General features: G+C 38.7%; 1 protein-coding gene across 1 annotated transcript in view; it reads right to left on the reverse strand.

The window, feature by feature from the left end:
* UBAC2 (UBA domain containing 2) overlaps positions 1-23904 on the reverse strand; it is a 172234-nt gene that overhangs the window by 135884 nt on the left and 12446 nt on the right. Inside the window, exons 2-4 of the mRNA XM_019663688.1 lie at positions 4976-5103; positions 700-819; positions 65-174 (exon numbers count right to left, since the gene is read on the reverse strand). Coding sequence (XP_019519233.1) covers positions 65-174; positions 700-819; positions 4976-5103 — 358 coding nt within the window. The remainder of the gene's footprint in view (positions 1-64; positions 175-699; positions 820-4975; positions 5104-23904) is intronic.

A 23904-nucleotide genomic window follows, 5' to 3' on the forward strand; every position in this document is an offset into this window, starting at 1 on the left:
CAACAAACACTTCAAATCAGATTTAAGTAGTGATAAATTAAGCTCATCTTTGAGAGCTACTTACAATCCAGAAGGCAAATTCCTGGACGCGGTGATACCAAAGGAATACCAGACAGCTTCAACCAGGATGAAGTCAACCAAGGCTGACAAAACCCAGGAACCCAGCAAAAAGGACTAACAACAAAACAGAAATAACATTATTTTGGGAGTCTTCTAAAAATAAACTAATATTTATTTAATTAGAACCAGCTCAGGTATACATATATTTTTAAATGTTTGTTTTTATTAGAATAAACATTTCAACATGGAGTAAAATTATATTGTCCAAATGCATTAACTTCCATTATTTCTAATTATATTGAAGAAAAGATATTTATAGCATGATTTATTTTTAACAAGTAACACACAAACCATTAAGCAAAATAAGCGATTAGAATTTTATTAAATTAAAATCCAAATTAAAATTTTTATTACCCACTCACACCTGATATTAATACCTATTATTATCATCGTTATTTTATTATGCTTTAAATTTAAAATTTTTCTTTGGTTAATGTCCATGTTCCAATTCAAATAGAGGATCATGTAATTAAAAGACAATTATTAATAATAAAATAAAACTATTTAAATATAAGGAAGAAAACAAAAAAAATGTTTTGCTATAACCTCATAGTAAAGGGAAACTACATAAAAACTTACTGCAAATTTTCTGCTTCCATATCTTCTTTCAAATATCCTAAAATTATAAATAAGCAGACTACTGCAGAAAGTATCTTTTAAATCAAGGCAAATTATTCTTCCACATATCAGCCTCCAAATCTATATGGGGATTTAAAAAAGAACAATAAATAAGAGTAAGATTTGTTCAGTAGCCTCCTTAGCAAATTTATTATGTTTACTTTATACTGCTTATTTTTTACATTCTAATTTAAGCAAATTAATGATGCACACAGTAAACTACGTATGTGTTTTCCCTAAGAAATGAGTTCAACTCTCTCATACTAAAAATTCCTTCCATATAATGGCACAAAGGGTACTTAAAAGTTTTTTGCTTATTATAATAAGAAAATGTATTCTCATTAACACAACAGAAAATTTCCTGTAAAAAAATTTAGGACTATGTTTAGTACAATAAAAAAAATTATATACATGAACTGGAATGAAACACTAACAGGTGCTCATTTTTATGGTACTAAATAAAACAAAGTTGTAACTGAAAAGCAATTTAGGGATAAACTCAATAATATACATTTCTGAGCTTAACTTCAATGATCAATCTACTCCACAGCAACCATGTACAAGGTAATTTACGGCAACTGCTGCTAAATGTTACTGGGTTCAAAATTTTTAAATAATTTAACTTGGCTTATTTAATTCAATATCTGTTTGGGTTAAAACATATAAGGGGATATACAAAGAAGAAAGAGCTACTCAAAGGCCTATTTTGAGTCTTCTTATAATTTTCCAGATTTTTAATGAAAATCCCAATAACATTTGCAAAACATTTTGATATTATTTCCTCTTCAAAATTACCTTTTAAGATAGGTAAAACAAATACTAACCCTATCTCATTTTTTTGTAGTTTTTATATTGGTAAAATATACATAAAATACAATTTATCATTTTAACTATTTTTAAATGTATAATTCACTGGCATTAGGAACATTTACAATGTTGTACCCCCATCACCACTATTTCCAGAACTTGTCCATGATTCCAAGCAGAAACTCTGTACACATTCTCTCCTCCTCTCAGCCCCCGGCAACCATCATTTTACTTTACGTCTCTAAGATTTTTGACTATTCTAGGTACCTCATATAAGTGGAATCATACAATATTTGTCCTTTTGTGTCTGGCTTGTTTATTTCAGTTCACATAATGTCTTCAAGGTTCATGTGTAAGCATGAGTTAGAATTTCGTTACTTTTACTGGCTAAATAATATTCCACTGTATGTCTATATTACATTTTTAAAATCCATTCTTCTGTTAATGGACACTTGGATTGTTTCCGTCTTTTGGCTATTGTGAATAATGCTGCTATGAACATCAGTAAAATTAACTCTATCTTAAAATAAGGCGAAGTGGCACAGATAAAGTATTTTACTTGTTTAAGGTCATATAACCTATGTTCTTGCCAACAGAATAACAAGGATACAAATGAGAAAACATACTATACCAACTGTCAAAACATTTCACATTTGTCTCAGCTCTAAGCAAGACACCAGGCAGTCTTTATCATCAGTGTACTCCAAAATATGAGGGCACTGGGCTGGTTTAGGGATGACAACTAGAGTTCATTCCACATGCCAATCTAACTGAAGCAGGGATAGCTGCCTATAAATCTGTGCTAAGGTCATAGCTGGGTTCAAGGCCAAAGAGCACCATGATCAGTTACCAATGACCATCATGGGCAAACATGTGGAACACAGGTGACATCTCTAAACAAAATCTCTTTTCTCCCTCAGAAATTCCATGATTCTACACCAGAATCACACTGAAACTTTCGGCCAGCATACACTACAATCAATATGAACAAATGAGATAGTTAGTGTACAGGAGAGCGCTTTGTAAACTATCTAGCACTTCACGAATATAAGATGACGGTGACTGTCATCTTTGTAGAACAATAGATGCAGAAACTGAAAATCAACTCCTAGTCTTCTATTTCCACATTTAAAACTCTAAAAGAACTATTTCACTCAAAGCCGAGCCCTTAGAACCACTAGGAAAATCTGGGGGATTACGAAAATTCAGTCTTTACAATTAGTAAAACATAACAAATTGGATTTATAGAGTCCCATGTTGTTGTCATTGTTTCAGTTAATGACAAATAAAACTAGAAGCTACAGGGCCGGCCGAGTGGCTCAATCGTTAAGAACTGGCTTGGGACGCCAGAGGGCCCTGGTTCGGATCCCACATATGAGGGCCAGTGACACTGTCCTCTATAGCTAAGATGCTGAACAGCAGCTCAACCTGGAGCTGGGCTGCCGCGTCGCCGGCGCTACGGCGTAGGCTGCAGCCCCTGCGGCAGTGGGTTGCCATGGGCTACCGTGTGTAGCCAGCAGCCAGCGTGAGCAGCCAGCAGCCGCAGTGAGTGGCCGTCCAGAAGCCGGCGACTGATCTGCCTCGCCCAGGAAGAGCGCAATGATGGCGCCAACTTGGGCCAGTTGAGCAACGTCCTCCACAACTAGACTGAAGAACAAAAGGACAGCAACTTGTCTGTTGCCCTTCCCCCGATTCCCCAGCGCTGTTCCCATCCCCCCAATTCCCCAATAAAAATCTTTAAAAAAAAACCAAAAAAAACCTAGAAGCTACACTTTAAAATAATTTGTGTCTTGTAACTATGCTCAAGGACACAAAATCTTGAGACCTGGGATAAGAATAAATCATTGGACATTACTACAAGGTGAGTCTTCCCTGTGACGATTGATCACTGGCTCGCACTCAACAAAGCAGTGCTTCTGCATTTGAACCTCAAGGACACTAGAGGCAGGATCTCTACCCTAAGGGCCCAAGTCCGAGAGATTCCACACTTGCAAAATAAAGCCCATCAACTGCCCCTCCTGTCCTCATCCAATCTAACCTTGCTCTAGTCTCCAACCATGCCTCCTAGACAGCAGTCCTAAGGTTCGGAAGTTCATATTGCTTTGGGAAGTAAAATGCCCTTCTCTCTCTACTGCTAATTGTCATCCCTTCCTTTGACCAAATCATCACTAGCTCTCCAGGGCTATTCCATCCTAAACTGGTCCCTACTTCACTTATCGCCCCCCAAGGAAGTAATGTACACTCGTGTCCTACAGTATTATGTCCCTATGTATGTGTATGTTTAGTTTTCCCAAGGCAGAACTGAAACTTCAAATCTCTGTAGCAGCTCTTATAAAAGCAAAGTGAGGGCTTCTTAGGCGATTCTAGCAGGAAAGTGTGGCTACTCACATTTCTGGACTGAAGCGTGATTTTCCTCTCCATCTTCAGAGCACAGATGCCCATAAAGTGGTGCAGTAGACAGGGACGCTTGCCTACTTAGCCAGAGTAACCATATTAACCCCAAATCAGGAAGGTACCTACTCAGGGCCAGGTGGCCCTTTCCGTCCCTTTGAGCAGTGGTCCTCAGGGTTGGCCAGATGCTAGAATCCCCTGGGGATCTTTTTTAAAAAGTACATCAATGCCTGTATATATATTTTTAAGTTTATCCAGGTGATTCGAAGATGCAGTCATGTTGAGAACCATTGCATTATAGCAACTGAAATAATATAGAAAGCTATACTACATTCTGACAGAAAGCAACAGTGTGGATAAATAACTGGTGAAGTCAATCTGAGCATGGTATTAATTACATCATTATGAAGCAAAGGTGTCAGTTTTCAAGTGGATTACTGTGCTTAAAATGGCTAATCAAGTATTTAGCAAAGAAAAGGTGGCAGGTTATACACCATAATTTGCACTAACACTCCAGCTCAGAGACAAGACCCAGTGCCAGCATTTTCAATGAGATCAGCCCATAAATCTTGAAAACCACAGAGCTTTGCTCTTCCCCGCAGCAAAAGCCCAAGAGAAATTTCCACTTTAGCTACCAGTATAAAAGTAATTCATAGATTCAGTCTGTTAGAGCTGAAAAAGCTTAGACCAATCAATATTCAAACTGACGCAGGTTCCTGAAAATATTGTGCGCATACAAATCACTAAAAAACAGATTTAACATTGTTTTTAAGCCTCTTGAAATTACAAGTTGCATTTCCATGAATAAAAAATGAAACTGAAAAGAGATGTGCCTAGTATTGTAACTGCTGCATTGTAATCTGCTTTGTTGAAAATATCGATAAATAAAACTAGAAAACTTATTAATGGAATATTAATGATAAGTAGCAATTCTTACAAATTTAGAAGCTTCAAAGGACGAAGAAGAGCAGGAAGAAAAGGCCAATCAAGAAACAAAATTGCCTCCTCTCCTCCCAAAGGCCAATGTGGGAGCGCTCACCTGGAAGTCGTCCTTGACTGACTGGAGGTCGTACACGAAGAACCTCTGACAGTGCGGCAGGAGAAGGGCCAGCAACAGGGACAGGGCACTGGGGACCAGTAGAAGACTTTTAGACAGAGGCGCCTTGTCTGGGGGGGAAGGGGAGAGAAAGAAAAACGCTTTCAGGATGGTTGTTACTAAGATTTTGAAAACACATGAGTGAAAAGCAAGAGAATTCCCTTTTTTAAAAATTAGAATGAAGACTAACTTCAGAAACTCTGGAATTTAGTTCTCATTAACATATATTTCAAAACATCTACCTGCAGAGGTAAGTTACCAAAGGGCTGGAAACCAAGTGGAATTTACTGGCAGGGGCTCCACTGTTCTTATATGAGACCAAACCAAGTTCACTGCCAATAACTTCTATCGAGTACCTTTTGAAATGGTCACCAAAGTGTAACAAACTAGAAGACTATGTTTTCTATCAAATTGAGCAGTTGGCTCCTGAGCATGCACAGGATTCATATACATAAACACATTCAAAACAATTAAAACGTGGCTAAAGGCGCTAGCATCGCTGACTGCAGTGGCCTACTGGGATTTCCACCATGAGTACAACTGGAGCCCAAGTCGGTTTTCCATTTAGAGCCTTGTCTACATCTTATGCAGCCTTCTAATCATAGCTCAATTTCCACTTCACTCCATGTGTCTCAGTGAAGCATTTTATATTTTATTTTATTTTATTTATTTTTTGTTTTTCAGTTACAGTTGACATTTAATATTGTATTTGTTTCAGGTGTACAGTGTAGTGGTTAGACATTTATGTAACTTATGAAGTGATTCCCCCGCAATAAGTCTAGTGCCCACCTGGCACCATACATAGTTATTACAATATTATTGATTGTGTCAGGGAAGCATTTTAGCCTGAGGAGCCTTTCCCCACTCTGCACCCTTGTTTCTAGGCACTACTTGAATATTCAGGGGTTTGTACCTGTTTTGCCTTCCTGGCTACATTCAAGATTCCTGAAGGGAGGCCACTTGCCTTTTCTTCGCTATATTGGCAATAAGGCCTAGCACAGCCCCCTTGCACCTATGAAACAGACTATCAACTGGCAAGACCACAGAAAAGTATCACTGATGGGGACATTCTCAGATCATGTGAGGTGCACTTCAAGTGTGTTCATAAGAAACTCCCCGGGAGCGAATTTATTAGTTACAGTTGGTAATGTGGTTATTGCTCTTGCTTAAGTATATAAAAATAGCCCAACTGTTTCCTCTCTGGTAAGGTCTTGCAACATCTAAATTGGAACCATTAGTAAAGTGGCTGCATACTGTCTTTAAGGCTCCAGAGAATCTAAAAGTTAACAGAGCTCCCCATCCCCAGATAAGGGAGCACCTAAGTATAAGAGATACAGTAAGCATACCCGAAAAGCATAGCAGAGCACTGTTGCTGTGAGCTTAACCAACCTAAATTCTATCTTGAGCAATTTAAACCCCAGTTCTCACCTGTAAAATGAAGATGAGAAAGCTACCTCAAAAGTGCTATGAGAAATGAAATAAAGAATAAATATAGGGAAAACTGCTTCTACCACCGCAGTCACACCACTCCAGGAGAACGGGTTTCTTGTGGTTAAAGGCAAGCTCCTTTAGTGTCCTGACAGGACCAAAGATGGAGCAGGGGTGATGGAGGTGCGCCTTGAATGGGCAGCTGGAATCATGTTTCCTTCTTCAACTGGGGCTCCCACCTATCCTTGTGAAATGGGTCCCATCATTCATGCCTGTCCCTTCCAGGCCAGCTCCTGAGTAGCTCATTACTGGAGAAAATCACACAGCTGAGCTACATGCAAGATTTCATTGTAGGTTTATGGTCTCAGATCTTAACCTGACACTCTCCACTGACCAGCAATTCTACTGTTTTTCTATAGTAAGTCTTCTAATTTGATACCATCTGCTCCTCTCTCCTCAAACCTCCCTGCTCCACACTCCCAACTTGGCTTACATGTCACCAAATGAATAACTGAATGACTTGCTTTAGTATCCTCAGTCTATCTCTAAAATTAATAAGCACCTACTATTGACCTATCCTAGGCTGGGTGGTACAGCAGTAACTGATGGACAAAGTCCCTCCCCTTGTGATGCTTACAGTCTAGACAGGAGAGAAAAGAAAATACACAAAGCAAGGTAAATATGTACGTATTATGTCAGACGCAAATGAATGCTATAGAAAGATCAAGCAGGGTAAAGAGTGTGGCTATGTCATCCACCATGGATTTCCTGGTCTCTTTCAGGAGACATAATAGGACTGCCACCCACCCATCCCCATCTATAACTGAAGTTAGGTATGGACACGAGTTGCTTTGGCCAAGTCAATGTGATAGACATTACTTCCAGGCAGGTACTTGAAGAGCCAGTGAATGGTCTTTCCCTCTGCTGATACTCAAGATGGTAGCTATGCTATCAGCCAGATCCTGGAGTTATAGACAATGTGGAGGAGACCTCCCAGGTAACTCGCTACAAGAGGGATACCATCAGTGAGAAACAAACCTTGTCGTTTTAGGCCCCTGATATTTTGGAGTTGTTTGCTACTGCAGCATAGCTTCGCTCATCCTGGTTTAGTGGAAAACATAGTGCTAGTAGGGAGAAAAGGGTGCTAATTTACACAGGGTGGTTAGAAGGCCCTTCTGATAAGGCGAGATTTGAGCAGAGAACTGAGGAAACTGGCCTTGCAGATAATCTGGGGGAACAGTATTCCTGGCAGAAGAAAAATCAAGTACAAATGCTTTGAGACAGGAACATGCTCAATATGATCAAGAAACAGTAAGGCTGCCAAGGCATCTAAAGCTGCATAAGCATAAAGCAGACAGGCAGGATATCAGGCCAAAGAGCACATAGTGTTGAGCCCCATAGGCCATCATAAGGACTTTAACCTTTCCTCTGAGAGTGATGGGATGCTTTTGAGAGGGTTAAGTAGAGGCATCACATGATCAGATATGTTTTCAAAGGATCACTTTGGTTGCTAAACTGAGAAGAGATCACAGGAAGGCAAGTGAAAAAGAAGAGAGACAAGTAAGGAGGTTATCATGATAATCCAAGCACGAGATGACGATGGCCTGGAGTAGGGTGGTTTAGGTAGGGGTAGTGAAAGTGGTCAGAATTGGGAGATGTTTTGAAGGTACAGCAGGCAGAATTTGCTGGCTGGCTGACTGGGTATAGAATACAGGCAGGGCCGGCCGAGTGGCGCGTTGGTTAAGAATTGGCTTGGGACGCCAGTTCTGAGCAGCAAGGCCCCGGTTCGGATCCCACATGAGGGCCAGTGACACTGCCCTCTACAGATAAGATGGTGAACAACAGCTTGACCTGGAGCTGGGCTGCCGTGAGTCGCCGGCGACGGCGTAGGCTGCAGTGGAGCTGCAGTGGGCTGCTGTAAAGCTACCGTGAGTGGCTGGCAGCTGGCATGAGCTGCCAAGAGCCGCCATGAGAGGCCGTCCAGGGCCCAACAACTGATCTGCCTTACCCAGGAAGAGCGCAATGATAATACCAACATGGGCCAGTGAAGCAACGTCCTCCACAACTAGACTGAAGAACAAAAGGACAGCAACTTGTCTGTTCCCCTTTCCCAATTCCCCAATGCTGTTCCCCTCCCCCCAATTCCCCAATAAAATCTTTTTTAAAAAAGAATACAAGCAAGTGGAGATGTCAAGGCTGATGCCAAAGTTTTTGTTCTGAGCAACTGGAAGAACTGTTGCCAGTCACTAAGATGGCAAATTGTGTCACTTTGCCCTTACCATGTCTACAAGATCTGAGCCCATTTTGCAAAATGCTCCCAAACCTCCATCTCTACCTACACCTGCCAGGATTCTACCCTGTATACTAGTGCTACTGAAAGTAACGAGCCCACAAGCTGCTACTAGTCCACAGTGAGGTCTGGAGTTTGTGCCAGAATGTGAACCACCAACACACTGCATCCTTCAGGGAGGAAGTCCCGCTATAAAAAAATATCATCTCATCTGAACATGTGCTCTATTCAAATGTCACCTTATTTGTGAGTATCCCATGTAATGCTCTATCCCCTTTGTTCTGGTTTATTTTTTTTATAGCACTTGTCAACAACTGACTTATTAACTAGTGGTTCATCAACTCTATGATTAGATACACCATTATTTTAGGTGTCACTAAAAAAGAAACACTGACAAATATAATTCTAAGGTGTCAATTGTAAGGTACACCCCAATTTTAGAAACACTAAAATGTGAAAAAAAAAAGCAATTTAGAATCAAGAAGTATGTTTCTTTGTGTATTGTCCATCTTCCCACCCTCAATCCCCACTAGAATATGAGCTTCTTGAAGGCAGCAACTCTGTCTGGTATGTTTACTGCTGCAGCATTCCCCACGCCTATAACAGGATCGGGTTCATAAAGGCAGTCGGTAAGTATGTGTTTAATGAAAAGTGACTGATGTATAAGAGGTGCTCAAGAAACAATGGTGGAAGAAACCCAAGTGTCCATCAATGGATGAGTGAATAAACAAAATGTGGTATATACATACAATGGAATATTTATTCAGCCTTAAAAAGGAAGGAAATTTTGACACATGCTACAACATGGATAACCTTTTGGACTTTATGTTGAGTGAAATAAGCCAGACACAAACAGATAAATACTATATGAAGTACTTAAGTAGTCAAAATTCATAAAGACAGGAAGTAGAATGGTGGTTGCTAGAGGCTGGGGGAGGAAGGAATGAGGAGTTGTTTAATGCGTATAGAGTTTCAGTTTTGCAAGATGAAAAGAATTCTAGAAATAGATGCATAACAATGTCAATGTACTTCATGCCACTGAACTATATACTTAAAAATGGTCAAGATGATAAAATTTATGTTGTGTATATTTTACCATTAAAAATAAAGACTAAAAATAAATAAAATACTTACTGAATTAATAACTAACCCTATTTATACAACCATTTTAATTCTGTCCAGGAGTAAACAAACTCCTAAAAATATAGATATGATAACTTAAATCAGATAATTCCAGCTTTAAGTCTCCCTCTTAGGATATGCAAAATTCAGATCCCCAAACCTATGTGAAAACTGATAAAACTGAAAAGAGAAACAGATAAATCCACAATTATAGCTGGAGACTTCAGCACTCCTCTTTCAGTAATCGATAATACAAGTAGACAGAAAATCAGTGCTATGGACTGAACTGCGTCTCCCCAGAATTCGTATTCTGAAGCATTAGCCCGCAATGTGTCTTGTATTTGGAAATATATCATTTACAAAAGTAATTAAGGTTAAATGAGGTCATAAAGGTGGGGCCCTAATCCAATCTGTCTTAGAAGAAGAAGAGACACCAGGGATGCACACACACAGAGGAAAGACCATGTGAATACACAGGGAGGAAATTGCTATCTACAACTCGAGAGAGGCCTCAGTAAAAACCAAACTTGCCAACACCTTGATCTTGAACTTCCAGCCTCCAGACCTGTGAGAAATTAAATTTCTGTTGTTTAAGCCACCCAGTCTGCGATACGTTGCCATAGCAATCAGTAAGAATATAGAAGACTTAAAAAAGAATATAATTTAATTTGACTTGATTGACATTTATGAAACACTCTACCCAACAACAACAAATTACACATTTTTTTTAGTGCATATGGAACATGCCCCAGAGTAGACCATATTCTGAGCCATAAAACACACCTCAATAAATGTAAAGAAATTAAAATCATACAAAGTTATGTCCATGACTACAACAGAATTAAACTAGAAATCAACAGAAGACGGATGGAAAATTCCCCAAATATTTGAAAATTAAAAAACATACTTTTATAGGGGGCCAGATGGACCCATGTCCTTTTGGGGAGTCCACTTCATAGTTGATGTAGAGGCCTGACCACCGCATTGTATTTCTGAAGCTGATGTTGTATAATATTGTATGTCAACTATAATTATATATACATATAGTCTCGGGACATGGAGTAGAGTGCGGGAACGGATTCAATGGAATTGTAATAGATAAGCATGATATCGGGGGTGGGAGGGCAATAGATGGGGGGAGGGGGGTTGTTACTTTGTGAAGGTGAAAAGGGTAACTACTGCATTGTTCTGTACACCTGAAACTAACAATAAAAACAAACAAACAAAAAAAACCATACTTTTAAATAATATCTGGGTCAAAGAAGGAGTCATGGGGAAATTAGAATATATGTTAAATAGATTGAAAAGTGAAAGTACAACTAATCAAAATTTGTGGGCTGCAAACAAAGCAGTGCTTACAGGGAAATTTATAGTATTAAGTGTTTATACAGGAAGAGAAAAGGTCTCAAATGACAATGTAGGCTACAAGCTTTTAAAAATTAGAAGAACAAATTAAACTCTAAGAAAGCAGATGGTAAGAAATAAAGAGTAGAAATCAATGAAATAGAAAACCAAAATATAACAGAGAAAAATCAATGAAACTAAAGCTGATTCTCTGAGATCAATAAAATTAATACACCTCTAGCAGGACTGGTCAGGAAAAAAAGAGAAGACACAATTACTAGTATCAGAAATAAAGGAAGGGATATTACTACAGATCCCATAAACATTAATAGGATAATAAGGGTTTGCACAACATTGTGAAATGTACTTAATGCCATTGAACTGTACACTTAAAAATGGTTAGAATGGTAAATTTTATGATATACTTTTTATCACAAATAATTTTAAAAGGATAATGAGGGAATATTAGAAATATTTTGCCCATAAATTTGACAACTTAGATGAATAGACCAAGTCTTTGAAAGGTACAATCTACTAACACTCACTCAAAAAGAAACAGATAACTTGAATAGTCCTAGAGAAATGAAGAAATTGAATTTATAGTTAAGAGTCAACCAACAAAAAAAACTCCAGGCCTGATGGCTTCACTGGAGAATTCTACCAAGCATTTAAAGGGTAAAGAATACCAATTCTACACAAACTCTTCCACCACACAGAAAAGGAGAGAACACTTCCCAATTCAATTTATTAAGCCAACATTACACTGATACCAACACCAGACAAAACATTAAAAGAAAACAACAGACCAATATCTCCTAGTAACACAGATGCAAAATTCTCAACAAAATATTAGCAAATTGAATCCAGCTATACATTAAAGAGATAACACATCATGACCAAGGGAAGTGTAATTGGGAATGCAAAGCAAATCAGTGTAATTCACCATATCAATAAAGAAAAATGTACTATATAACTCTATTCACATCCTGCACAATTATCTGCTTATTCTATGAAGCCAGTTTTTGTCAATTCATAGGGCAAAACTGGCCACTTATTGCTACCTAGTTAATGATAGGCTACCTCTTTGATCTAATCTTACAATTAATACTATCCAACATTTACTGAGCACTTACCAAGTGCACAGCACTTTATGTGTACTACCTTGCTCCTGACACTCATACCTCGGGGCCTTTACACCTTCTACTCCCTCTACCCAAAATGATCTTCCCACATCCAGCTTGTCCTGCTGTTCAGACCTCACTTCAAATAGCATCTCATCGGGGCTTCCACTGATGACTTTATTGCTCTGGAGCACATCATCCTGTTTATTTCATAGCATTCTTCACTATTTGAAATACTTCTCTGTTTACTTCTTTGTCTCCGTCATCAGAATGTAAAGTCTATGAAGGTAAGATTCTTATTTGTCTTGCTCACTGCTGTATTCCCATACCCAGAACAGCACCTGGCACACAGTAGTGTTTTAGTAAGTATCTGGTGAATGAATGAGCTACATGAGGTGGACGCCACCCTCTCGAAATTTATACATATGAGAAAACTGCAACTCAAAGATTTAAGTTACCAGTCCGATCACAAAATGTCTTAGCCTGGGTTCCACTGACTGTAAAAGCTAAGACAAAGGCTTATAGACAGGTAGGTTATTTTGGAATGTGATCCCAGGGAGCAGGAGTGAAGGACACAGGGAGTGAAAAGGGAGGGAGAGTCAATAAAAAAATTCATTATCAGTTGGCCACCACCATGAGTGATAGATATTTCTGACAACTGCTTGATCCCACAGGATTTTCTAAGAAGCCTTTTAAATGGATCTCAGAACGATCACCCAGGGAAGAAACAGGAAAGCATTTTTTCCCATCATCCCTCAAGAATCTAGAGTGGCAACAGAAAAGAAGCCCCATGGGAGGAACCGAGAAACAAGCTTTAGTAACCAGGCCGGTTCACACCAAACAAGACTGTAGAAATGGATGAAATAAGAGGTGAGTCTGAACATAATGAAATGCTGCGCAAGAAACAGGTGTCTGAAATAATGGTTAGGGAGTGACAGGACCAACTTCACACCCTGGAAATCTGACAAATAAAACTGCTTTCTGTGATGTACCGCCATAGAACTCCATGGTCCAAAGGAATTTTCACCTGCATGGTGGATTACAAGTGAAAGACATATGTAGTCACAAACAGCAATAACAGATATCAAAGTGGTGCCCTCTGTCACAAGAATAAATGCAATTGTGAATGGAAATATATTCATTCTTAGAAGAGTGTAACACCGAGTGGTGAGTATTTATTAAATGCTAAACTGATCAACAGTTTTAAAATATATATAAATCCTCTGATCAAAAAAAAAATCTACAACTAGGAATTTAGCCCAAAGTAATTATCATGAATGTACACAAAAATTTTACTACAAAGATACTCATCACAGCACTGTTTATGATATCAAAAAAAGACCAGCAACAACATGAATGCCCAATAGGAAATGGGTAAATTTTATTCTACCCATAAAGTAAAATCATATTCAATTTTAAGACGTAGATTATAGAAACATATCTCATGCCTTGGAAAGGTGTTCCTAAATAGTAAGTGCAAAATGGTTCAAGTATATAATTAAATATTCTAGTAAATAAATAAATAAAATATTATATAGTCCTTTTTAAAAACTAGTGCATAAATACCTGGGTTTTTTAAAGCATCTATCAAAATATTAACTGGTAATCTTGAATGATCTGTATATGGGAGATTTTAAATTTTTAATAAAAACCTATTTTATGAATTGAAAAATAAGTTTTGTTTGACTAGTAACTAATTCTGTAAAAAGTTTCACTAAATCCTTATGCACTGAAAAAAACAAGTCACTTGCATTCTTCTGGCCTCTTTGTGAGTGGAGCCAGGAAGTGATTCATACATGAAGAACCCAAGCACTGATCAAATGGATGGTTAAAAACATAATAATTTCTCAGCAATAGGTCCTTCCACCTTAGAAAAGAAGGATGTTACAAATTTTGACAATAATAGACAATGCATTAATTTAAAAGTAAAAATGCAAAACATCTATGGCAAAGATAACATAAAACACCAAGATTTAAGATGTTTTCTTTTGGGTCATTCACTTATTTGGTTTGACCTAAGCATACAGCCATCTCTGTGGCAATGAACAGCAATCAAGCTTTGGTGACTGTATTATCCTAAAATAATTATTACAGTATTTGTTCGTTACCTTATGCCAGGCACTGTGCTAAAAAAAGCACTTTCTTTGTAATACCATCTCAGTGAATGCTTACAGTAACTGTGAGGCAGCAATTAGTTATCTGCATGCCCTAGGTGAAAAATAGGCTAAGAAAGGTTAAATGACTTGCCCAAGGTCACCACTCGTTAGTAGAGGGGTGGACATTTGAACCCAGTTCTGCCTGACTCTAAAGAAACAAAGTTTTCTAATATAGAAGACGGAAATATGATATCTTTATATCATGGTCCATGATCTAAAGGGATTGTCACTGTTAGTTTTTAGTACTTCACATGTATCTTTTTGATTCCTCAAAAAGTTAAACATTGAATTACCATATGACCCAACAAATCCATTCCTAGTTATATACCCAAGAGAACTGAAAAACAGATGTTGAAACAAAAACTTGAATATTCATAGCAGTATTATCATCATAGCCAAAAACTGGAAACAACCTAAATGTCCATCAATAGATGAATGAATAAACAAAATGTGGTCTATCCTTACAACAGAATATTATTCAGCCATAAAAGGAATGAAGTACTGGTACATGCAACAAAATGGATGAACCTAGAAAACATTATACTAAGTGAAAGAAACCAGACACAAAAAGTCACATATTGCATGATTCCATTTATGTGCAACGTCCAGAATTTAAAAATCCATAGAAACACTGGCCAGATTAGTGGTTGTCAGGGGCAGGGAGAAATGGAGAACGACAGCTTAATGAGTACTAGGTTTGGTTTTGGGGTGATAAAAATGTTCTGGAATTGGATAGTTGTTGGTGATGATTGCACAACAATGTAAATGTACTGGCAGTCAATAATTGTACATTTTAAAATAGTTAAAATGGTGAATTTTATATTATAGACTATGGATTTTACCTGAATAAAAATAATGCATCTTTTACATAATGAAGACACTAACCACAGGTCTTGCATGGCTTGCCATGTGGGCTGGTTACACAAAATCATCACAGCTGAAGATAGATGCAGGGGGTGCGGATGGGGGGAAGAAAAAGGCAGCAAACCTAGCAACTCTGCCCATCCCCACAAGACAGCCATGTAAAAATACACTCATCAAAAACCCCAGTGTGGTTCACACCACTGAAAAAAGGGGCCGCCATATCCTTCCATATTGGTTTTCCTATTTGTGACTAGTTAACTCTTTGGTAAATGTGTCAGAGTTCCCACAAAAATGGGGTAATTTGGTGTCTCATGAAGTAACTTCCTTCAAGTTTTTCATCAGAAAGGGACTAAAACAAAATAAGTGTGGAAGTCCACAAAAGTGCAGTAACCCATGTATTGCAAGGGGTCCCTTCTCTTCCACCAGGATTTATTCTTCAGGCATATGAACTTCCTAGAGGAAAATTTAATGTAACTTACCCTCAGTGACCAAGTAAGGGAGGAGTGAGTACCTTCTGGTGGCTATCTCAACTAAGACTTCCATAAAGATACCCAGGGATCAAAAGGTCCCAAGGTTACTTTTGTTACACTCATTTCCCTACAGTGTTGAGGAGTGAAATGTTCTACACCATCCATGAATCCACTCCTGTTCCTAATGCATTGAGGAGAATTCAATGACAGTGGGCACCTGCCACATGGACGGCTCCTCACACGGGTTACCAAACAATTGGGCGGAGTGCCTGCCTCACGAGGACAGCCAATAAATACTTGTTACTAGACCAATGCTTGTCAAATGAATCAGGAAAGTGAACAAAAGGCTAAGAAGTTTCCAGAAAAGAACAACAACAAAAGGCAAGGAAGGGGAAGACTTGTCCTCTAGATACAAAAATGTATTCTACATCTAAAATATTTAGACAGTGTGAATTTGGGGGGGCGGGGGTAGGGAGGAGGAAAGAATGAGCCATTTAAAATTAAGGAACTTCTAAAACAGAGCCGAACAAAGGCTTGCATGCCAGAGAAAATGTGCACGTACTCGACAATGCATTAGGCATCCGTACCTTTATGATTTTGGTCCTGCAGCTATGCTGGACACTAACTGCTTGAGTTGATCCTTCTTAGAAAGGTTTTGTAATTGTTACAAGTGTTAATTAGACAAGGAATACAACTATAATGACATAATAATTTTAAAAGCCAAAAGTGACAATTATGAATGTTACACATAAATATGGGATCAATTATTCAACACTAGGAAGAACTCTGAAAAAAGTGAATCAGGAAGCTTGAGTATAGTTCTGGACCCATACGATAAGCTATAAGAGGAAGAAGAAGAAAAAAAGGTGACTTTAAAAAGGGAAAATGTGTTGCTGTTGGCAAGAAAATGTGTTGTAAATGCAATGGCTGAAGGAGGCCAGGTAAGTATCATGAAGCAGTGAAAGTAGATGGCAAAAGTGCATGCCCAGTAGATATTACGTGACCTAACAATTTAGCCCCGGTGTTGCCAGATGGTCACCTCAAGAGATAAGAGTAATCTGGATTTCTGTTAAAAAGTAACTCTCCTCCCCACCCCCCTACCCTCATCACCAACACACAGATCAAACAAAACATATCTGTGTGGCCTGAAAGTTTTCAGAGTCTGGCCTAGAGAGTCATCACTGAGATGAATGTCTATCAGAGCAATACTAATTTGAGAGACGGCAATGAGTAAAAAAGGTCAAGTGTGGTCAAAGTGCTGTGGGTAACCGCTTCATGAGAAGCCAGGGATGGTTCTATAGATTCAAAGACCCCGTGAATCTTGAATCAACCCAAGCAGCTTGACAAGTAAGGATACTATAGCTACAAAGACATACACTAGAACATCTGAGAAGATAAACAGGAGAGGGAGTGGGCCGGCCAAGTGGCGCGATGGTTAGGAACTGGCTTGGGATGCCAGAGGGCCCCGGTTCGGATCCTACATATGAGGGCCAGTGACACTGCCCTCTACAGCTGAGATGCTGAATGACAGCTCGACCTGGAGCTGGGCTGCTGTGAGTCGCCGGCGACGGCGTAGGCTGCAGCCCCGCTGCAGTGGGTTGCCATGGGCTACTGTGTGTAGCCAGCAACCAGCGTGAGCAGCCAGCAGCTGCTGTGAGCGGCTGTCCAGAGGCCGGTGACTGATCTGCCTCACCCGGGAAGAGCACAATGATGGTGCCAGCTTGGGCCAGTGAAGCAACATCCTCCACAACTAGACTGAAGAACGAAACGACAGTAACTTGTCTATTCCCTTTCCCCCAATTCTCCAGTGCTGTTCCCCTCCCCCAATTCCCCAATAAAATTCTTTAAAAAAAAAAATTAAAAAAACAACAAAAAAAACAGGAGAGGGAGTTATCTGCTCAGCACACATTTATGTAGATAAACTGGTCTATTTTGAGAAAAGATGCAAAAAGAACAAATATCTACATGAAGGAGAAGACTTAGTCTGATTTCAAAGCTTTGATGATCTAGGAATCTCTTCTACTCCCGTCTGGTGGGAAAGTATAAGAGAACCAAGCTTAAAACCCTTTTAAGTTCGGACTTGCACGTGGCCTCTCAGCACCTAATCTGCTCACGAGCAGAGGTGCTACTAAACATTTCTAACCACTGGTGCCGAGATTGTGTAGTTGATGGGGACAAAAAGCCTCACTTAAACTCTAAACACTAAAATTAATTCTTAGGGATTAAAGCATCCAATAAAAGCAATGAAACCAAAAAGACTGCTAGATAAAATTCCAGTTCAAGGCAAGACTTGTACCCATGTCTATTTTTCCTCCCTTCCAAAGAAATGAAAGAACCCTCAAAACACCAGAGAAATGTCTCCTTTCAAATGAGTCCAGGGAACTAATCAATAAATACCAAGACCTGGGGAGGAATAAGCAATAAGAATTACTCAATAGAATAATTTAGAGTATTTGTCATTCCCATTAGAGCACCACAATTTTTGCTATATCCCAGTATTACCTATCCCATTATTTAATATTTTTCTTTAAATCACCTTACTATGATTTAGTTAAATAAACATATTTTAAAGGAAACTTTATATCACTACAATAAATGGAAAGTGAGTGTCACTTTGTCACCAGTAGGAGGTAGTTAGAAAAATAAACACAACTTTATTAAATTCTAACTAATATTGTTGCTGACAGAAAGATCTGGGCCTGCATCCTGTTACAATAGGAGATGAGCTGCTATTAGAGAGGTACCTCAGACTAGCATCAAATTGAGACTCTCTTTAATACAATCAGGATGAAAAGGAACCGAAAAGGGAGTCACCCTGTTTTTGTTTCAATGGCACTTAAAGTTGGGCCCACATCCTGTTCAAACCATCCCCAGTAGTGTAAATGCCACATGTGCATGTGTGACAGCTGGGCCAGTCAGCCCTTCCACAAAAACCCACCCCCCAGACACACTGTCTCACATTCTTTCTCACACATAGCCATTCATTCAACCACCCTAGCTAGAAAATAGGCTTGGTCCTCAAAATAAAATCCAAGAAATTCTCTCCAAAGAAAGGGAGTAATCTACTTAGGGAGGACATGAAGAGTGTTGGAGGTCTGAGGAAAAGTCGAGAAGAGCTTGGGGCAACATGAAACCTCCAAAGGAAATGACAACCTGGGTAACAGGGAAGGGGGTGGGGGATGATAAGAAGAAGGGCAGCTTCACTCAGGAGTAAAATTCACTAAAAGCCAAGCCTGCCTAGCTTTATGGATGGCAGGACACTTTCACTGTCCTTTGCCCTCCACCCGCTCTCCACCTCTGCACTCACATGGAAACCAGCCTATTCACATGTTCTGCAAACGTGATCAGAACCTACAGTCAGCCCTGCCTTTTAAGGTCTGGGCCTCTTGGGGACAAAGACCTACCCACAAATAAAGAGGAAACCCACACCAGCTACTTACGAATCCAGTCTTTCACTATATACAAGAATGGCCAACTAACTACCCAGAAAGCTCACCACCGGTGTTCCTCTACACAAAAAAGATTATTCCAGGAGGGATGCCAGGGAAAAAGAAAAAAAGAGGAATCCAAAAAGAAAATGATGTAAGATTAAAAAAATAGCAGTAATGGAGTGTGAAACTTAAAAGTAGTGAAGAAGTATCAAAAGAAATTAAGAGACTCCCTGAAACAGAACAAGTTTTCTGACCTAGGGCTGTATTTCTTCCTTCTGGGACTCCAATTACACACATACACTGATTTTACAATAAATATATAGTCAAAATAATGTAAATAAAGATGTTGCTTTGATTTTCTATATAAAATCAACCTATAGACAAAGCATGGGAGGCTTAAATTATCATTACAGAAGACTAAACACACACAGCATACATGTAACACATAAATTAGGAATCAGAGTACACATGTTCTTGGGCTAATTTCTCATTTTCATAGTGCCAAAAATTGATAAATAAAAAAAGGGGGGGGTTCCATTATTTAAAATTATAAAGGCAACCATTACAAGAGGTAACCAAACCAAAACTAAAAAATGGAGAGGTTGGAGGTATGTAATCTCCTCATCTTTTATTATGAAAATCTATAAACAGAACCTGTAGTTGACAAATCAATAAAGGCATAAACACATCATTTAAAGCTATAATTGTAGAAGTAAAGAAAAAGTAACTTAAAAGTGATTAATCCTAGTGAGAATTCATATTACAGTAATACCTTGGTTTGCGAGCATAATTCGTTCCAGAAACAAACTACTCGTATTGCAAGACATCGCTCGTTTACCATGTTAAAATTTAATTGGTTTGAGAGCATAATTTGTCCTGAAAACAAACTACTCGTATTGCAAGACATCACTCGCTTACCAAGTTAAAATGTATTAGAAATGTTTGCTCGTCTTGCGGAACACTCGCAAACCACGTTACTCGCAATCCAAGGTTTTACTATATATCCTTAAACGTTTTTACCATATGCATATATTACTCTTACATTAATTACACATACACACACACACACACACACTCTGTATACACACACCAGGATTCATAGGGGAAAACAACCTAAAAGAATTTCCTCCAAACTTGCTGAAATTGAGGAAAAGAGAGAACTTCACATTTCACTTTCTGTCCTTCAGGGTTGTTTGAATTTGTATCAGCAGTATACGTTATCTTCATAATTAGAAAAAATAAGATACAAAAAATGTTAGATAAATATTTAACAGATCTCAGGAGGTCTATGACTTGATAAAAAATAAAACTGGCCAAAAAAAATTTATGAGCTAAATTCCTTTACTTATTTATGAATTTCTTGTTTATGAATGAAAAAATTTATATTAAAAAACTTCATAAGCAAAATTAAAAACTGACAAGTGTTTTAAATATCTGTAATATACACAAAGACAAAAACTAACACCCTTAAAAGGCCTTTACAAATCAATTTAGAAAACACTAATACTCCAATAAAAAAAAATGGGAAAGAACATAAAGTCAAATCAGTTTGAAAGATATATTAAAATGGCCAATAAATATGAAAGAGAGAAAAAAGCTCACTTTGCCAGGCATTCAAAGAAATACAGATTAAGACAACAATGCAATGTCATTTTTTAATCTCTTAAGTGACAAAAATTATTTTAAATTATCAAGCTTAACTGTTTGGTGAGAAAGATATGAAGTCTCACAATTAAGTTCATGAACTCATCCTAGAAAAAGTGCTACATACCTCATTGCTGAATATCACTATGGTCACCTTCAAAGTACTCCCCTTGGGAAGCTATGCACTGATGCCAGCACCTAGGTCCACCCTTCAAAGCAAGTTTAGAACTCTTTTTCTGGAATGGCCATCAGAGCTGTCATCGTATTACTCTTGATGTCCTGAATGTCATCAAAATGTCTTCCTTTCAATATTTCCTTTATCTTTGAGTAAAGAAAGAAGTCATTGGGGGCCAGATCAGGTGAACAGGGATCCAAAACAGTTATTTGTTTACTGGCTAAAAACTCCCTCAAAGACAATGCTGTGTGAGCTGGTGCATTGTCATGATGCAAGAGCCATGAATTGGCGAAAAGTTCAGGTCATTTTCATCTTTTTCATGCAGCCTTTTCAGCATTTCCAAATAGTAAACTTGGTTAACTGTCCAGTTGGTACAAATTCATAATGAATAATCCCTCTCATATAAAAAAGGTGAGCAACATTGTTTTGACTCTTGATTTGGACTGACGGAAATTTTTTGTTCATGGAGAATTGGCTGACTGACTTCCATTGTGCACTTCGACACTTTGTTTCAGGGTCGTATTGGTGCACCCATGTTTCATCACCAGTGATAACACAGCCCAAATCATCATCTTGCCTCTCCAAAAGGTTTTGGCAAACTTCGACTCTTATTTACTTTTGTTCATTGGTGAGCTCCTTCGGGACCATTTTTGCACACACCTTTTTTTTTTTTTTTTTAAGCTGAGCCATCCTGCCACCTGTTGGCAGCTCAGTGGCAGCTCAGCTTGGGCCGGGAATCGAACCATTGTTGCTCAGAGCTCACACTCTTGAGCGAGCTCTTAACCAACTGAGCCACTCGGCTGGCCCCACACCTTTCTCATGCTAAGATTTTCAGTTAAGATTTTCCTAACTGTTTCTCTATCGAAGTTTACTTGGTCTGCTATGCTTCTCAGTCAGCCAACGATTCTGACGCACAATTCGACGGATTTTCGCAATGTTTTCGTCAGTTCTGCTTGTTACTGTCTGCCCTGACTTCTTTTCATCAGTGACTCATTCTCTTCCCTCAGAAAAACATTTAATCCATTTGTACACTGCCGTTTTCTTCATGGCACTATCCCCATAAACTTGGACTAACATGTCCCTGATTTCACCTCCACTCTTGCCAAGTTTAACAAGAAATTGAATGTTTGTTCATTGCTCTAATTCAAGCTCAGACATTCTCGCAACGGCACACAAAACACACAACAATAATGAACAACACTCAGCAAGACATCGCCACACATCGACATGAACACGGCTGTGAGACATTAATATACCAAGGTTATGAAACCTTACCGAGCTGTTTGTACAGTGCTGCCAATGTAAGCGCATGGTGGCAAGTTCGCGAACTTAATTGTCAGACTACATATGTTCTTAAATTGCTGAAAAGTGTAAAGTAAACATCCTTTTTGGAAGAATTTGGCTATACTGATCAAGGATTTTAAAATATTCCTATTCTTTGACCCTGTAATTACAATCTGTGATCATGTCTTTAGGATTTAGTCAAAGATGTGATCAATAACTTAGTTATAAATACGTTCACCACAACACTATTTATATGGGGCAATGTTTGGAGAAAACATTTTAGTAAAAAAAATTATAATCTTTAAGGTCATGATTCTGTATCTGAGATAATGTTGCGGAGCACAACAAAATGTACATTTGAATGCTATTTCTGTGTAAAACTACATATACATATGTATATATATGTATATGTATATGTATATGTGTGTCTGAGAGAAAGAATGCATAGGTAAACACTTGGAAAATATAAAAGAATAAGCGCTAAACTATCAATGATGGTTATTTAGGTGGGGCAGTAATTATATGGAACTATTCCTTTCTATATTATGTATTTGTGTAATTTATTAATTTTTTGGCAGCAAGCATGTTTCAATTTTGTCATAAGGCAAAACAAAAACAATGTTAAAAGTCAACTTTGAACATTATTAATGACACAAGGAAAATTCATTTAAGAAGGTTAAATGAGGGCCGGCCGAGTGGCGCGATGGTTAAGAACTCGCTTGGGATGCCAGAGGGCCCCGGTTCGGATCCCACATATGAGGGCCAGTGACACTGCCCTCCACAGCTAAGATGCTGAACAACAGCTCAACCTGGAGCTGGGCTGCCATGAGTCGCCGGCGACGGCGTAGGCTGCACTCCCTGTGGCAGTGGGTTGCCATGGGCTACCGTATGTAGCCAGCAGCCAGCGTGAGCGGCCAGCAGCCGCAGTGAGCGGCCGTCCAGAAGCCGGCGACTGATCTGCCTCGCCAGAGAAGAGCGCAATGATGGTGCCAACTTGGGCCAGTGAAGCAACATCCTCCACAACTAGATTGAAGAACAAAAACGACAGCAACTTGTCTGTTCCCCTTCCCCCAATTCCCCAGCACTGTTCCCATCCCCCCAATTCCCCAATAAAAATCTTAAAAAAAAAAAAAAAAAAAGAAGGTTAAATGAAAAAAGCAGTTGTGAAACTGTATATAGGCCCATTTTGCTTTTAAAAATGTTTCTATACATCCATACATCCACGTGAGAAAATTTCACATCAGTATGCAAACAGGGATGAAGTCTGGACAGTATGGTAAAATAAAACTTCATCTTTTTTGTTTATATTTTATTTCCCAAATTTTCTACAATGAAAACCATCCCCAATAAATCTTAAAAACAGAGTTAATAAAGTTAAATTTCTCTGTAGCAGGGTTAGCTAAGGGTCCTGGAAGTGTTAATTTGCATTATCAATCTTTAAAAAACAAATTGGGGGCAGCCGGGTGGCTCCGTTAGAGCACAAGCTCTGAACAACGAGGCTGCCGGTTCGATTTCCATGTGGGCCAGTGAGCTGTGCCCTCTG

The sequence above is a fragment of the Hipposideros armiger genome, unplaced genomic scaffold (genome assembly GCF_001890085.2).
Source record: "Hipposideros armiger isolate ML-2016 unplaced genomic scaffold, ASM189008v1 scaffold_397, whole genome shotgun sequence".
Lineage (NCBI taxonomy): Eukaryota > Metazoa > Chordata > Mammalia > Chiroptera > Hipposideridae > Hipposideros > Hipposideros armiger.